Here is a 17,108-nt window from a genome sequence, read left to right on the forward strand (position 1 = left end):
GCTCACCTAATTAAGGCAGCCCATTAGGACTAACCAAGAGTATCTGTCAGGTACCAGCTGTTGTTTATATAGAATATGGGGTCAACATCTCTTCACTCTCAGCAGGTACCACATTCTTTAAATGAGACAGGTGCAAATGAAAGGATTGGAAAGCAGCATTCCAGAATGCCCAATTCATAAAAGGATCTTTTTTGGTTGTAAGGGTTTATCTCTATGTGAACTCACAGTTTGGGTTTTCTGTTCTGAAATATCTTATGTTTATCTTCTACCATCCTGATTCCAGAATTAGAATAATTTCCTTCTCTATGTGACAGAGCAGCCTGCCTGACAACACAGGGGCTAGGTCTCTACTTGAACACTACGTTCCACAGTTGAGGATATTGAGGGATGGAGGCATATTACAAGCCTCAGTATGCTCCCCAGCCTTAATGAATGGGCAAAGTCCAAAACGGTGACTCCAGCGTCCATGTCTCTGGATCTGCATGGCAGAGGAATTCCTAGCTGTCAGGATGTCTCAGTTTATCTCACAGTACATACAGTATTTTAATTAGTACATGAAATTTCTTGTAGCTGGAAAACCACTGTCAGTTTGGAGTCCTACACTTACGTTTAACAGAACCTTTCTTATTGATAGTACTTAAGGGAGACAGGAAATAAAGAATCACTGCTCTTCAGCAGGAAATCTTACTAGCATTCACAAAGCTCCATTAAAATCCTTTTGCTTTTATTCATGATCATAAAAGGTCAGCAAATTAAGTGACTTCTTTCTCTCCCATCCATCCCAAATAGAGCTGTAGGCATTAAGGCTTCATTACTAAATTTGGAAACCCAACCTAAGCATCACCAAACAGAAGGCAGATGGCCTCTTTTATTTCATGGCACGTAGTTCCTTAGAGAGCATGTGTTATGCAAGGGAGGTCATGAAGGTTTTGAATAAAAGTATTATACTATATGAAATGTATTCCCTCTTTAAAGTGTTTTTTAATTAGTATAGTATACATTTACTCTGAATCCATGATATGGTATCTTTAAACAATCTTCTTTCTATCTGAAAATGTTATCTTTTTAGTCACTAGTTTTAATTCATATTTAAAACTTCATTATTTTAACATAATACTGTCTTTGAATCTAAGCACTACCACAGAGATATTTTTTTTTTTTATAGCCTTTTAAATTCCTTGAAGGATATTGAACTTGCACACATTGGTCACTGTTCGTCACCAGTTGAGCAAGTTTGAGCTGGCTCCCTGCCAAAATCTCCAATGCTCAGCGAAAGCCTGCTTCCCAGAGAGGGAAGAAAAAAACCGAACAGCCAAAGCTAGAGCAAAATATACATATTTTACATGTAAAACAGATATATACAGTGAGAATACTATATACATATAACCTCAGAAACCCCAAATAGCTTCCTAAAAGGGAAGAGGGGAAGGGAGAAGGGAAAAAGGACGAAAAAAGGATGCAGAGGGACAGAAACAAAACAGGTATGCACAATCTAAAAACCCAGTAACCAGCAAAATAAAGAACTGGCAAAATCTCACCACTTCCCTTGAGAGAAGCAGGATGGCTGGACACAGCCCAGCGCTCTCCCCTCACACGTGGCAGAGAACAGCAGTCACTGTAGACCTCAGCTCCAGATAAGCCAGACCGAGACAGGGACCCACCGTTCTCGAACCTCGCCGGAAAGGAAGAGAGCGAGCTCTCTTATCTACGCCTTATTTATACCTCAGGTTATGCAAAGGAATAGCATGGAATACTTCCTTGGTCACCTTCCTAGTTCCTTCCTGGTTACAAGCTGGTCTCCAGGAAGGCCTAGAGTGAAAACTATCACACCAATGCAGAGTAGTTGCTCAGTAGAGACATTCTGAGTCTGAGCCTGCTCCCTGCTCAGGGCCAAGTCAAACAGTGCTTTCTCTCTTTGGGATTCTTTGACTATCTGTTCCAAGAATCAGTCAGTAAATCTGTTAAACACAGCCTTGGGTCACAACCTGGTGGAGCAATTAAAATGCCCATTTTTATGGAGATTTCTGCCTCTGCAGTCTCACAAATATTGCAAATGGAGTTCGGTAATTCCAAGTACTGTCACCATATTGTATGGCTTTAGGCCAGTATTTTTCCTGTGTAGACATAAAATTATTTGTGATACAATTAACTCCTAGCTTTCTGTAACACAGAATATATCACTACTTCTTCCCCCATGATACTCCTTTGTTGTTGCAATGTTAAGTTGTCCCAAGAGATGATGGTAAGAAATGGAAAATCCTTCAAAATGCGCCAGATCAAAGCTGCTGTAATTTTTAGTGTAGGTTTCATAAAAAAGAACTTATCCTTATTTAGCATTAGATAACTACTTACATTTCATTTCTGGGGTTTTTTTGAGGCAAACCTCCAAGTCCTTTGAGACCTAATGTTTCAATGTCGTAACATTCAAGCTGCTTGGTTCCTAAGCAATGTGTTGTAAATAGCCTGAAATGAATTATTTGTTTGGGGTTTTTTTTGTTTGACTGGTTTGATTTTTGTTTGGGTTTTTTGTTGTAGTTTTTTGATTTGGCTTTGGTTTTGTTTTGAAACAATATGGGAGCAATAATAATATGCCTCTGTGGCTAGATTTACTGGAAATATGCAACCTGTAATCCTACATCTTCCCTCTTCAGATACAGAAGATGGAGGGGGCAGTGTACCTTGTCCATAGCTGGTTATGACTGTAAACCAAACTGTCAGTAACATAATTCACCATCCATTAAAACTCCAAAGTAAAAAAACTGAACAAAGTTTTGCTTGGTGTGGATGATTTGTGTGCAAGTTCTTTGCTGATAATGCTCAAAGTTTGATGTGGATGAATTATGCAAATGAGAGTTTCATGCATGAAAAGTTGGTGTTTCTTGTGCTGCATCATAAACACACTGCTGTTTCTGATTAGGTTAGAATCAATATGTAAATAGCTCCTGCCGTGACTAGGGATATTTAAATTGCCCTATCCAGAACACTTGTTTTCATGAATCAAACTACTGAAAAAAACAAAGCTGAGATTTTTCATAAGTTCTCAGAGCCAGATAAGCTCAGCTTGATACCAGAGTCAATGATAACCTCCATTATTTTCAGTTACTGTTACTGTGTTGAAAAACAAACATCAGAAGTCTTTTTCTCATGGGAAAATTGTGAAATACACTTATACATAAGTGCCAAATGCAGACTTAATGTTTATAAGGTCAGCATTTTTTGTTTAAGGGAAACTCTTCTTATTTACATGATATCTGAACTTTGTCCACTTATCTCATTAAATATGGCTGCTTTCTGTTAAGTGTCCAGGTTCTTGTGAAGTATCGTTATTCATTTATGACACTAGCTGTGTGAAAGCTTTGTACAAAACAGTGTTCTAAAGAAATGAACACAAGTTTCATAAAGTAATTTATTAAAAAATACTTTAATGATAAAGAGAATCTTGCTGTTAATCTGAATTCTTTTTCACCTCTTAGTGTGGCAGTGAGTGTCATATTTAGTATATGCATTGTATGAAAAGTTATTTCCTTTTATCAGGCTTAAATTTGTTGTCTTCCAGTTCCATTCACTGTCCATTGTCTTGCGTGTTAGGCAATATGGAGAAAAAAAGCTGTCAACGTATCTTCTCTGGAATATTCTTTTTTTTTTTTGTTATGTTCTTTTAGAGATGGGCAATTTATTTCTTTTCAGTTTTTCTCAAATAACATTTTCCTCATTCTTCCCATAAGCCCTAGTCATTTTGCAATTTTTTAAAGATGGTGCCACTGTACAATGGCATTCTAATAATTTCCCTGCTGTTTTTCATTCCAATTCATATTCATGTTAGCAACTTGCTTACTTTTTTTTTCTGCAGCCACACTTGGAATTGAAATGATAATGGAATTATTTTGCTTTAAACTGAATGTGCTTGAGGTGAATTGGAGGTTTCATTTCCATTGTTGAACCCAAAGCTGTGTTTTATTAGTTTTTTATGCTGATGGTGAAAGATACATGCATGACCGTATTGCTTATTTTGTCTCATATTCCTCTGTTGGACATTTAATTATAACAATACTTTTTAATAATTAAGAACTTGGGCCGTACTGTTGTGAAATTGTATTTAGAGTTGAACTCAGTGTATCAGTATTTACAGTCACCGTAGTTCTAATCTTTACTGTTTTCCACTTTCTACTGCATATATCTGTTTACTTCATGACCTTTTGAACCTTTTTCCCAGATAGTTTTTCTCCATTTGGGCAGCTGGAAAAAGCTAAATAAAGGCTATTCGAGTAGAAGGTAGTTTGTGCTGCTAGTTGGCTCTTGCAAAATAATTGTGTGTACCTTGATGAAATAGATCTTTAAAGGTGTTCTTGAATTCTTTGAGGTATTATTGTTTTGAAGTAATGTATTTTTATTCACTGGAGACACGATTTTTTTTCTTTATTTTCTATTCTAGACACAAGAGCTATAGGTATCACTGCAACTTGGATAATTAAAGTATTCTAGTTTTCGCACTGATAAATGATGCAACTTTAAGTATGGTCTCTAATAAATGATGCAACTTAAAACATGGTGTACTTGCTTAAATGAGCTTATAGGTCAGATGTCACCTTTCACATTAACTTCTCAGCAAGTGAACTCAAATGTGCTAGACAGAACACAGAACTAGCAAAAGGTTTTGAAAACAGGATTCTGAAGCTGTCCTTGTTTCACTGAACATGTCATGAATGGTTGCCACAAACTAAAGCTCTTCAGGGAGCAGAGAATTATATTTTTTTGCATACTTCTTGTGATTTCTTCATTCTATCTACCTTACTCAGTAGCATTCACTTAGAAAGATGTGTAGGAAAACTCACAATACCACGTTTTAAAAGCTGATGTGACTTGTAAAATATTTTTTTGTGAACTTGTAAGTTATTTCTTCCCATGCTGGTGAAGTACAAATTAATTTTCGGTTGAAGGCTTTAATGGCTAAGAATCATTTATATTGACTGCCACAAGAACATTTTTGTTAATTGAATGTGGTCTAAGAGCATTGCATGGCATGTTTTTGCAGATATTGATGAATGTGGAACTGGAAGGCATAGCTGTGCCAATGACACTGTTTGCTTTAACTTGGATGGTGGGTATGACTGTCGATGTCCCCATGGCAAGAACTGCACAGGAGACTGTATCCATGAAGAAAAAATCAAGCACAATGGTCAGATTTGGGTGCTGGAGAATGACAGATGCTCTGTCTGCTCATGCCAGGTCAGTACAAATGGAGTTAGCTGCTTCTGTGAGGTGGTGATAGGGATGAAGGAAAGAGCATCATGATTCAAGTGAAATTCCTGGTATAGCTGCCTTCTCGGGTGCATGTGTGGTGCTACAGAAAAATAAAATTGTATCTTACATAGGGTCTTGAGGAGAGCTTCTCTCTCTAACCTGCACAAGCAGAACATCCACAGGAAGTTTGTTATATGATGCTGGGAGAAGGACAATAGTACTGTTTTGTTAGCAGAGATGCCACCTGTGTTTTTTTGGTGGGAGTAACAGCATTCTCTTGCAAAGAAACTGTCTAGATACATATTGGAGTTGGAGGCTGACACCAGTATCTCTAGCAGATGGCTATATATAGAAGTAAGTTCTGTATCTGCAGAGTAATTCACCTTAACTTTTCAGCTGTTTGCTGTGGGAACTTTGGTCCCAAGCTAAATGCTGATGGAGAATGAAGGCCCAATACACTGGTAGCTGTGTCCTGAGCATTTCAGCAGCTGAACTTCCATTGATATGGGTTGAATTTCAGATCACCTATCATTTTCCTTATGTGAATAACTACAGAAGAGAGGGATTGATCTTCCTTGGTACCCTCTTCTAATCTGGTGTTCTATGATACTATGATACTCTATAGTCTGAAGTTTAAACAAGATTCATCTAGCCTTCATATGAGAATGACAAACTTAGTGCAGTCTCTTAAAATTTGACCCTTGGGAAAGACACCCTTGGGTTTCACCACCTTAGAGGAGAGCTACCTAAAGATTGATTGTATGAAGGATGTATATAAGGCAACAGGGGAACTTTATGGTAGTTGATGAGTGTGTATTGGGGTTTCTAGCTTGTTTTGAATTGTATTTTGGCAAAGATACTGTGAAAAAACTTTTGAGCTACTGTCTTAGAATCATGGAAAAAATCAAGTTTTGGCCCAAGTATGGCTGGAGTTGTGCAAATTTCTACCATCAGTGTATGTCTGTCTTCTAAAACCAGAATGGATATGTGATGTGCCGGCGAATGGTCTGTGACTGCCAAAATCCCACCGTTGACCTCTTTTGCTGTCCTGAATGTGACCCGAGGCTCAGCAGTCAGTGTTTACATCAGAGTGGGGAGCTTTCCTATAACAGTGGTGACTCCTGGATACAGAATTGTCAGCAGTGCCGCTGTTTGGTAAGGCTTCTGATTACAGCAGCAGAGACAGGAGGGAAGAAGTATATGAGATATTCTGATCTGTGAATAGTTTAATTTTCATGCATTAGCATCCACTTAATTTCCTCTGGAGTACATATATAATCAAAATGTGGTTTTCGTGGATTTTTGTCAGTATTGTCAAGTTCCTGTCAAAAATGCATTTTGACACAATACACATAATATAAATTATTTAAGCATAAAGACTGTTTTAGCAAAGAGTGAAGGTCATTTGGATATGGCACCTGCACAGCAACATTAATGTGTTCACATTCAGAGACTGATGAAGCAGTATAAGGAAATTCTAAATATGTATTTATTATCCCAATTGATAATTTCAAGGATGCTGATAGACTAAAACTTGTTTTTTCATTCAGACATTTTGAGTAACAGAAAAATAATAAGACACTATATATTTTTCAAAACAGTGAAATGAGTTTTGAAAAAAACATCTATTAAAGCTTGACATCCTTTTTCTGGGCATATATTCCATACAAACTGTTCTGCATAACGTTGCTCAGGAAGTTTCTATGACAGAAAAAATCACAAGAAAAAACAACTAGCTTTTGTCACAGGTTATCTGCAAATGTAAAGTTCATGTAGCAGCTTTGGCTTGTCAGGGTATCATGAATAACAGCCAGAAACCAATTCTGTAGACTGTGCTTTCAGTGCTACCACTGCTAAAATCCAATTAAATAGATTCCCATGTGCTTCATTAAGTGTCTTAAAAATGAAACAAAACAACCTACAGTTTAGAATCTCAGTAAATGTTTCTTTTTTTCCAAGATGCTACTTCTGTAGCTAAAGCCTGCTTTCTTTCAGTCGTCATGGATTTTTTGGTGTGACAGTGTATTATCTAGTCCTTGTACTGTTCATCACTGCAAAAAACCAGACTGAAGTATCAAGAGCAGTGGCTGGTTTCAAAGGTTGCTTTCATTCTTACCACCATGTAGTTCAGGAAGAAGAAAATTGATCCAGATGAGAAATTTGTAAAAGACTAACTTCACAATACTTTCTGCAAAAAGAGGGGTAGATTTGGAGCCATGATGAGTATCTGAATTTTTTTCAGCCTCTGCTCTGGAGATAGTGAACTCCTCATGCTCAAAGTCTTAGATACAGTTTTTGTGAATATCCTGATTTCCTAGGGCCATATGCTATTCTCTTTGCCTCCCTTAAATCCAGACTACTCAATCTGTGCTCAAATTACCTGAATAACTTTGAGGTCAGAGATGGACCTGCTACCCCAAAAAAATGTGCATTAATGACTTCTGTGAAATCTTTTCTTTGACCAATAGATCTGCAGCTTTGACCCTTGTCCAGAGTGAAGGGAAGTTGATTCCAGCTTCTAGTAACTGATGTGAATAATTAAACATCTTTAGATTTGTGATCAGGCATACAGTAATTTCACCTAAGGATATTCTGGCTCAACACGAATCTCTGCTTTGAGCTTTTCTTACTCTGGCTGTACTAAACCCACCATGCAGAAAGTGTGATTACACTTGGAAGTTCAGTTATTCTGATCACAATATTCTAAATGGATGGTAAGTGGGTAGAGGTCCTCTCACTGAAAACACACTGGTGTTCCCCATTACATTGGGCTGCTGGTAGCTTGACACCCTTAATCTAGCCAATGCGCTTGTAACCATGGCAGAAATAAATTTGAGGGATTTCTATGGCAAACCAACAGTCTGAATAGAAGTGGAACTAGGTGAAACTGGAGATTTTGGAGCACTTTTGCAGTGGAGTCATGTTATAGCTTCCGTCACTTGCACAAGAGTCTGACAAGGACAGACCCATATCCTGTATTGCATAACTTGTATGGAGAATTTTCAGCTGCAGTTAGATGCAGAGTCTTTGGAAGTAAGTTAATATACTTCCTGAATAGCATGCAGAAAAATGCACCTGACCTACCGTGTCTTCCACAGTCAGTGTTCTCTGTGCTGAATTCAGAACAGGACCAGATGGGAAAAATCAGCCAGCTAGAAATATAGTGCTGATCCAGAGGAATGGGTCATGAAACAAAATAAGAGCTAATAATCATATTTTGTTCTCTCTGAAAACAGCAAGGAGAAGTTGACTGCTGGCCTCTTCCATGCCCAGAGGTGGACTGTGAATTCAGTGTCCTCCCTGAGAATGAGTGCTGCCCACGCTGTGTCACTGACCCCTGCCAAGCAGACACCATTCGCAATGACATTACTAAAACATGTCTGGATGAAACCAATGTCATTCGCTTCACTGGATCTTCTTGGATTAAGCATGGCACAGAGTGCACCCTCTGCCAGTGCAAGGTAAAGTGTATCAAGATAAAGCTGAGATACTTCTTTCCTGTCTTGTTCTGTGGCACATCAATATTAATGCGCTGAGTCCAGTCAGTGAACAGTTGGTGTCTACACTTGTTTTAAAGCAGCAGAGATGACAGTAAAAGTGTTCAGCTTAGTTAATTGTACTTTTGCATGTGCTAGAAGGATGATTTAATTGCTAGGAGGTCAGAAGCAGGACAACAGCCTATGCTGCAGAGTGCTGTGGACACAGTAGTGGCCTTTGCTTTTCCACAAGTATATTCAAGTTTGATCATAGAGCTCCAAGCTCCATGCTGTCTTGGAAACATGCAAATATAGGTATGTAAGCCTAGACTTTGCACAAGAAACTTGTTCAGTGTGATACTGTAGTGTTATTGGAACTGATTGAATTGCTTTGGAGAATAAAAAGACTTGTTATATGGTCACATAGCTTTCATGCTTTAAAATTAATAGCATAATCAGCATGTTTAGAACATTTACCATTTTTATAGTCAAAGGACTTCATTGTCCAAGGAGAAAAATTAATGGCTATGGGCATATGTGACTTCTGGCATCTCTTTTTAAGGATACAAAAGAAAAGGAGCTTAAAATAAATGTTTCCATTCAGAGCAAGCCTATAAGGTAAATTTTGTTTTCTGCCATCCAACTGAAGAATAACAATAGGTGTTTCCACGGTAGCCAAGGAGAGAGAGACAGCAGGATTCATCTATAGTTATTTAATTATTACTGAAATTCGCAGTTTATTTTGGGCTTTATTCTATGTCCTTCCCAAGCAAGATGCCTCCCAAACTCTAATACATGGTACAATTAACTACTTTGAAAAGGTGCTCATAAAACAATCTAACTTCAACACCTCCTTCTGTGAGAATTCTGTGTGATCAGGGAGCAGAAGCAGTCAAGTATCACCTTTGTCCTCCATTTAGCCTGATTCATACTATGTGCAATAGCAGCTGCTGCCATCAAGGCGTAGTCCTTTCTCAAGGGCAGTGGTATGCACCAGGTACGTGTCAGCATTTGTCTTGGTGGCAGAACGGGTCAATGGTGAGAAGAAAATGCTGTAATCTGACAGAATGGCTAATGGTTAGAAAGCCAGCTGCTGCCTGAAAGATGTTGAAACAGGCTTACACACAGAAACCTGCGCTTTTGGGGTCTGTAGCTGGTGGTATACTCCAGCTCCAGTGCTAAAAGTTACTTTTTGCTTGGGCAAGTTGCTGAGGTTCTTCTGCATCTGTTTCCCCATCTGTAGAACAAATAATGGTGTGTGATTCTTTCCTAAATCGCTTTTTAGATTCAGTGATGGGAAATGTGTTCTCATTGTACTGCTAATCAGTGGCAATGCAGAAGGCATGTATCAGTTCTGATGATGGCGACCTCTGTGCTGCTGCCATCTGCCCTTTCGTGTTAAGCAGACTGAACCCTAAGCATTGACTAATTGGTATTCAGTGTAAACACATAAACAGACTAATAAAATACAGTGCTGCATTGTGAACATAGTTAAGATTAAAACAGATACTCTGCCAGACTCCATAGTTTTAATGACTCAGATGTGAATCTACGTAACAGCGAAGGTGTACTACTTTGTCCCTAAGCAAACCAAATCTCACTCAATTCTCTTTACAGAACAGTCTTCGTTTTGAAATACACTATCTGCTCATATTGCTGGCATTTTAATATTGCAGTTCTGCATGCAAGCAGCCTGCTCCCTCCAGATCAGGTTAATGGTGTGTCCAGTTTGTATAGTGCTCCTTCTCATTCATATTGTGTCACCCTACTCTTTTCTTGCAGAGCAGCACATGGAAGGTCAAAGCTCCAGTCTAAGCCTCTCTAAGCAAGCTATAGCAAAATAGGTTTACACAAATCCTTTAAGAATTCAGAAAACTGGGTATCAGCTAAAGTAGACTTAGCTACAAAAACATTTCTAATCACAAGTAAAGAAGGTGGAGAGTAGGACTGTAACCTCCAAAGTTTAGTCAATTAAATGTACTTGGAGTAATTTATAAATAATAGCTTTTATTTGTATTGTCAGAATCAGACTTAAGAAGTATTGGAGGTGCAGAAAATTATTTCTCAGGTAGTTTAATGATGTCCATGGGCAATCTGTTCCCTTAATTGCTAATATTCTCAGAAGAATGTCTGGACTATCAGGAAAAAGTTTATGGATTAATGTTTGCTGGTGTTACAGCCAGGATGTATTGACTTGAAGCATTCAGGGCTAAATAAAGCCCAGAGTCACTTCTGCCTGATCTGAATAAAACTCCCAAGTGCCCTATCTTGTTCAAAAGCTTTATGTACTTGAGCAGATGCCTGATACCTTTATGCTGGGAGCATTTCTTCCACTGATCCCAGCTTCTTTCAGTTTGACTCTTGTAGCTCTGGGACACAGACCATGGAAAACCAAGTAATTAGAAGAATCATAATAGCCTGTTCCCCTGGGCAACATGATGACAATGTCATGGATCTGATCCAAGTCTGTATATTCAAATCTGATGAGTGTTTGCAAACAGCTGAGATTGTTAAATTTACTTGTTTTGTACAAAATGCAAATTGTTTCAATTCTTCTTTCTGTTTTTCTATTCTTTAGAATGGCCACGTCTGTTGCTCAGTGGATCCACAGTGCCTTCAGGAACTGTGACACCAACAACCATCTCTCACAAGCAGTTTCTGGTTAAAGAATTTTCCTTCACAGAAATAGACCTTTAGACCAAAAATTGTTCAAAATTAAAACTAAAACTAGGCTGGTTTTGTCTATCTGAAGTGCAGATATGTGATGAACTCAGTTACCTGAATCAGAGTGAAATCTTTGGGACTCAAGCTCAGATGTGTAAACCCTTGTTTGAGGTTAGGCCCAAATCTTCTGGCTATTTGTCTGTCTGGCATCCTTGTGCAGAATGTTTAGGTTAGTGTAAAGTGACACATTGTAATGCTGTACATAATGATGTCAAGATCCAAAATCAACTAGGAGCTCTTACAGGGTCTTCTGAAGCTTTGAGAGTCCAACACTTGACCATAATGCAGCAGTTTACCTAATCATATTTGGAACTGCACAAATGTGTTTGATTGCTTACTGCAGAACTTAGCAGATGTTTGACTAAAAGGATGAAGCCTTCAGGAATAAAGAACCTAGCAGCTAAGATGTGATATGTACAGTATGTGCGCTGGAAAAAAAAAAAAAGATAGAAGTTATTGTTAAAAAAAAAAGAACAAAAAAAAACCAACAAAAAAGAAAACCCGTGATGCACAGGCATGGCTTCTTATTGTTTTCTGATGGGAAAAGTCATCAATATTTCCTTGTTTTACTGCACTTACTATTATTTCTTGATTGACTTTGTTCAGTATAAGCTCGTTATTGTGCAAATTTAAATAAATATTTCTCTTACCTTAAGTTTCTCTTTGTTCCGTCTTACCTTTTCAAGGATATAATTTTCATGTATGCTGTTAATTTGTCTCCTTTGCAAGCATTCCTGAGCATCTGGACAATACAGGTGACATATTGCCTGTCTAGCTCCTCTACATATGGAAGCTTATGCCCAGCACAGGCTTATGCCTGTTATGTCTTATCTTTGTTAAGACATGCATAAGCAAGTTCATGCATCTGAGTCGTTACAGTGGATTGAACAGCAAATTCACGTACTTAAAGATCAGACCCTGTGTGCCAGCAGGATGTTGTCACCCACAGTCAGTACAGACCATTCACATGTGACTTACATCTGTTCAGATTTACAGGGGATCTTCTCCAAATTCCTCCTCTCTCCAGCTGCCATGGGTTGGTTTGTTTTCTGTAAGCTCTGCAGCTGTTTTTATTGTTTGTGTGAAGTATCTTAATGCATGGGGATATGGGGATATGCAAACCTGATTTTCACTAGTGTTCTGTTGGGGCAGTAAATAAAAGAGGTTATGTGACCAAAGCTATGTTATTCTGAAAGAGAAATAAAAATAAAGCAATGCTTACAAATTGCCTGAAAAGGCTGAATTTGCAAGGAATGTATCATGAACAGTGGAGGCAAAGAGGAGAGAAGCAAACTGCCCAAGATAACAGCATTGTTTAAAAACTGCTTTAGTAGTCGTGTTCTTTTCAAAGTGCCTTGCTGCTCTTCAGCATCTCCCTGACCAGTTCAGTAGGCTGCCGTGCAACCTGGACAGGCAAAACTTCCGTTAATATTACCCCTGTGTATTATTAAGTTACAAGGCAAGTCCATGTATGTGGTTTTACAAAACAGAATAATTTCCTGTGAACAGATGCTACTTCACAGTGTTTTACATACAGCAAGAGATGAAAGGAATCCCGTGAAACCCCATGTATCTGGTAGATATTACCTTGAACCCTCGTGTCTACTGAGTACTGGATGTTTTTGAACTAGGGAATGCAAGAGATGCTAGGCCACTAAATGCAAATAATACAAACAAACGCAAGAAACTAAAAATCTAAAAAAAATAAAAATGCAAAAAGAGCCCAATGGATAGTTTACATTTAACAATTGAAGTTACAAAGATTCTTAGACCAAGTAAACTCTATTCCATAAATAACAGGTATTCAAGGCTTTTTGTCGCATTCCTGGCAAGCTGCAATCACAGTTTTTAAAGAAGAGAGTTAGCTCCCTGAAAAACAAGCTGCTGTCTCTACCATGTTTTCTTGCCCACTAGTAATTGTCAGGAGGTCATATTTTCCCCTCAGATGCTGAGACACATCTCCAGTGGATTTCAGCAGCAGCTATATACCTGTTTCTGAAAGAAAGTTTAGCAGAAGTTTAAGAAGTTTAGCAGAAGTTTAAGTGCATTTAAGAACTGCACTGCAATTTCATTCAAGAATAGGTACAAGATAGACATAGAAAATGAATGAAGACCAGAGTTCTTTTTTTGAAAAGAGAAACAGAATCCTTGGGCTCTGGCAAAGGCTGCAGAAAGCTCTGAAGAAAAGCAGTGGAGCTGATAGAGGTAGATATCTACAGAAGAGTTGTAAGCATTCCTATTTTGGGTCAGTGGATAGAAAAGTTACGGGTGAGACAAGTGTCTCTGCCCTAATCTGGTTCAATGCATCCTCCGACATTGGTTTTAAACTTGTAACAAATGTGAGAACTGGAAGGAAAATTATGTCCAAATTTATTTTCTCAGTCCTTTTTCAAAGGCAGAATAATACTGGTGTTTAATCCCAGCTTTTAATCAAAACTAAAATGGTGTATAGATGGAAAACAAACACCACATTTCTATTGTTGCCTACCCTGACCTGAGTGTTGGAGGATCTTTCTCTTATTGTAGGTTTGTAAAGCACAGTACACTAAAAGGCTAAAAAGCACAAAATTGAGACACAAGGTAATAACCAAAACTTGAACCAAATCCTTGGAGAGACACTCAGTGTTACATGTATGTAAAGAGCAGAAGTCATACTTCTGAACAAAGCTGGAAGTCTCTGCTAAATAAAAAATGAGAATGGGTTCAGTGAATATTGTCTAATTTATCAGTGTTCAAGGTTACTAATCAGTTGGGAGACATGTCGGTGACCCTCATTTTCATTCCCTTTCACCTCTTCTTCCCCATCTGCCTCCTGTTCAGCCAAGCCAGTAATTAGTAGCTCATGTTTTTAATTTTCCTTAAAAAGTAAATTTAAATATTATTAAAAATTGATGTCTAATTTACAGGCCTAAATTATCTGTCAGACAATATAGTGCATAAAAAAAATACATTTCTGAATGATGCAGGTACATTGTGCTCTCTTACTGGCCTTTCATTATTGATGCACTGTTTGCAGTACCAGAATTCAATAACTTCCATAAAGGATTTGTCACCTCTCTGCAGAGTAATTGCCCTAAGTTAATAGACCTACAGATAAAACAGCAGAGATATCTTCAGTTACAATGCTGAATTCAATGCTATGGTGAAACAGGTTGACAAAATGCAGCAGCCATTGAAAAGGGACCTGACTGGGCACCTGCAAGTTTCTGGTACTCACAAATTTACCAGGTCAATAGTAGCCATTGCATTTTTATAGGATGCCTAAAAGTGTGTGTTTATGCAGGGCTGTGTGTGTTTATGGAGGGCTGTAAAAGTGCCCTCCTTAATTTCCAGCATAGGATCTTACCATTAACTCCATTGGCCTATAGCAGGTTCACCCTCGGTCACCTCAGAGAGGAGCAATCTCATGAGCCACAGAGCCCAGATTCTGCTGACTTCAACTGCAGGATGTGTATGGGGTAGGATCTCCTCCTCCACAGATTCTCCGAAGTGAAGGAGAATGCCACTGCAGCAAATGGCAGTGCTCAACTCACATGGCCTCTCAACAGTAGGGGAGTCCCTTGATTTCTCAGATAAAAATAGCAGTAGGTTTAAAGTAGGGCTCTGCTAGTTATTTTTTAATAGTGTAACTTACTTACAGGCAAATGCAGTTTAACTTGTCCCCAAACCCGTTAATAATTTAAGCTAAAACTTGCTAGCTTTTGCCAACTCTATGAAGAAAATGTTTCAGAGTAATATGAGTAAGAAGACTAGAACAGCTCTGGCATCTCCTGAGTGGGTAGCCTGTGTCTCTTTTTCAGTGTACTGGTAAAAAGCCCACTGCAGTCATGTCTTCTACCCAAGTCACCATTGTATTCACTAAGTCACAATCCTGGCTGCCTCTCCTGTTGCTATTTTGATTTCTAATTAAAAATTAAAAACATCTTGTTGCTTTAGCATAGTCGTCAAATTTCTGTCCTGGGAGAAAAGACAAAGTGTGCCACTGGATTTTTGATTAAGGAAAAGCATTTTAGAGAGGGCCTGAAAAGAAAAAGACAATGTTAAAAACTGTTTCTCAGATCTCTGTGGCTGTTTAACAGCCATGTGAAGGGCCACTAGCATGTTACTGTATTTCACTTTTTTCCTTTTGTCAGTAAGATGCTAATGCAAAATGATAAAAACAAAAAATCAATTGTTGAAATCACTTGTTCACCTAGGTCTGCACTAATCAGTATTTTCTTATTGCCAGAGTTTACTTAGCCTGGAAAATACCAAACAGGCATTGTTTACAATAGCAGGAGATTTGCAACCCTATATTGTACTAACCTGTTCACAGATTATTTATGTAACTTGAAACTTTAACTACTACAAACCATAACAATCTGTTGATCTCATATATTTCAGCTATAATAGAGCCAAACTCAATAACTATGCTTCATCCTAAAATTTGTTTTTTCAGTAATCTCATTTTAGGCTTCAAATGTAACTCCCAGTATGTCATTTATGTATCAGCAGTATTGCTTGGAACCATAAAATAAAACTCTTAAAGGGCTTATTTTATGACTGAGTCACGCCTGAAAACCAGAATAACTAGAACTGCATCACCACAGGTAGAGCATCTGTCTAAATGGAACAACAGAAAAAAAGTAAAGACTTGGGTACAATTTTGTGTTGGGGAGGGAAGACAATTTCATGGAGAGGAGAGGGGACAAAATAGAGAAAAAAAACCAGCAAACCCACTCATGCTAACTTGGTCCTGCCCCTCTTTTAATGCCTGCTGATCTGAACAAGAAGAGAGATGCATCCTTTGCATGGTTACCTTAGTTTTTACAAGAAGCTCCTCATCTGTTGCTGCTTTTGGATATTTCATCTGAGTGAACCACAGCTGTTTTCTGTTTAGTTTCTTAGTGCCTTTGGTGAAAATGTAAAAAATGCCTAGGACCATCACAAAGCAGGTTGGGACTGGCCCCCTTTGAAGCAGGCACTGTACCACAGCTGCAGCATCCTTCCCCAAGGCAAGCTTGCAGGCACCAGTCCAGCAGGAGGGGGGGAGCACCATCTACCTAAAGGTGTAGTCCTAAATGTGCAGTGCTGCTATTTTATTAGCTATGTATGGTTGGGTCCTCCATAAGCTGTGACAGAATGACCCAACTTTCCAAGGCAAAAATCTTGTTTGCCTTATTCCCCCTGGCCGTGAACAAAATGTGAGTGCTCACTAACACACCTCAAAATGCAGTTCTCTCACAGCTTTGGTGTTTCATGATCACATGGCTCTGCAGAAGTTACCCAAGTCAGCTGAGACCAAGCCCCATCCCATGGCCAGCTTTCCCTCTGCAGGACTTCTTTGGGGAGATGCCTGTGGACTCAGCTTTGCAGCTGGTGCCTACATGGCCTGGACTGGGCAGCTCCTCTTCTCCTGCCCAGCTGGGTTGGGCTGGTGAGAAATGGATATCAAAGGCCAGTTAAGGAAGGCAGTGTGAAAATTTTGCCTTGCAGACATTGCCAGTGGCCAGCTGAGTGGGTAATACTGATATTACTTAAATGATCTATTTTAAATTAGGCTAGTTTTCCATTTTAAGTTTCCATTTGGTAATAATTACATTTGATGGGCCCTGATGCTCCTTTGAAGAACACAGCAGGTGAGGAAGAAATTATTCTTTCCTCACTTGGTAAACTTGAGAGGCTGCT

The 17,108-nt window shown here is 38.7% G+C and overlaps 1 protein-coding gene across 2 annotated transcripts in view; it reads left to right on the top strand.

The window, feature by feature from the left end:
• NELL2 (neural EGFL like 2) overlaps positions 1-12,096 on the top strand; it is a 135,951-nt gene extending 123,855 nt beyond the window's left edge. For both annotated transcript variants that reach the window (XM_064655844.1, XM_064655845.1), the window contains 4 exons: positions 5,033-5,226; positions 6,220-6,396; positions 8,478-8,702; positions 11,296-12,096. In XM_064655844.1, the coding sequence (XP_064511914.1) occupies positions 5,033-5,226; positions 6,220-6,396; positions 8,478-8,702; positions 11,296-11,346 (647 nt within the window). In that variant the 3' untranslated portion in view covers positions 11,347-12,096. The remainder of the gene's footprint in view (positions 1-5,032; positions 5,227-6,219; positions 6,397-8,477; positions 8,703-11,295) is intronic.
• Positions 12,097-17,108: the final 5,012 nt, after the last annotated feature.

The sequence above is a fragment of the Pseudopipra pipra genome, chromosome 5 (assembly GCF_036250125.1).
Source record: "Pseudopipra pipra isolate bDixPip1 chromosome 5, bDixPip1.hap1, whole genome shotgun sequence".
Classification (NCBI taxonomy): Eukaryota; Metazoa; Chordata; class Aves; order Passeriformes; family Pipridae; genus Pseudopipra; species Pseudopipra pipra.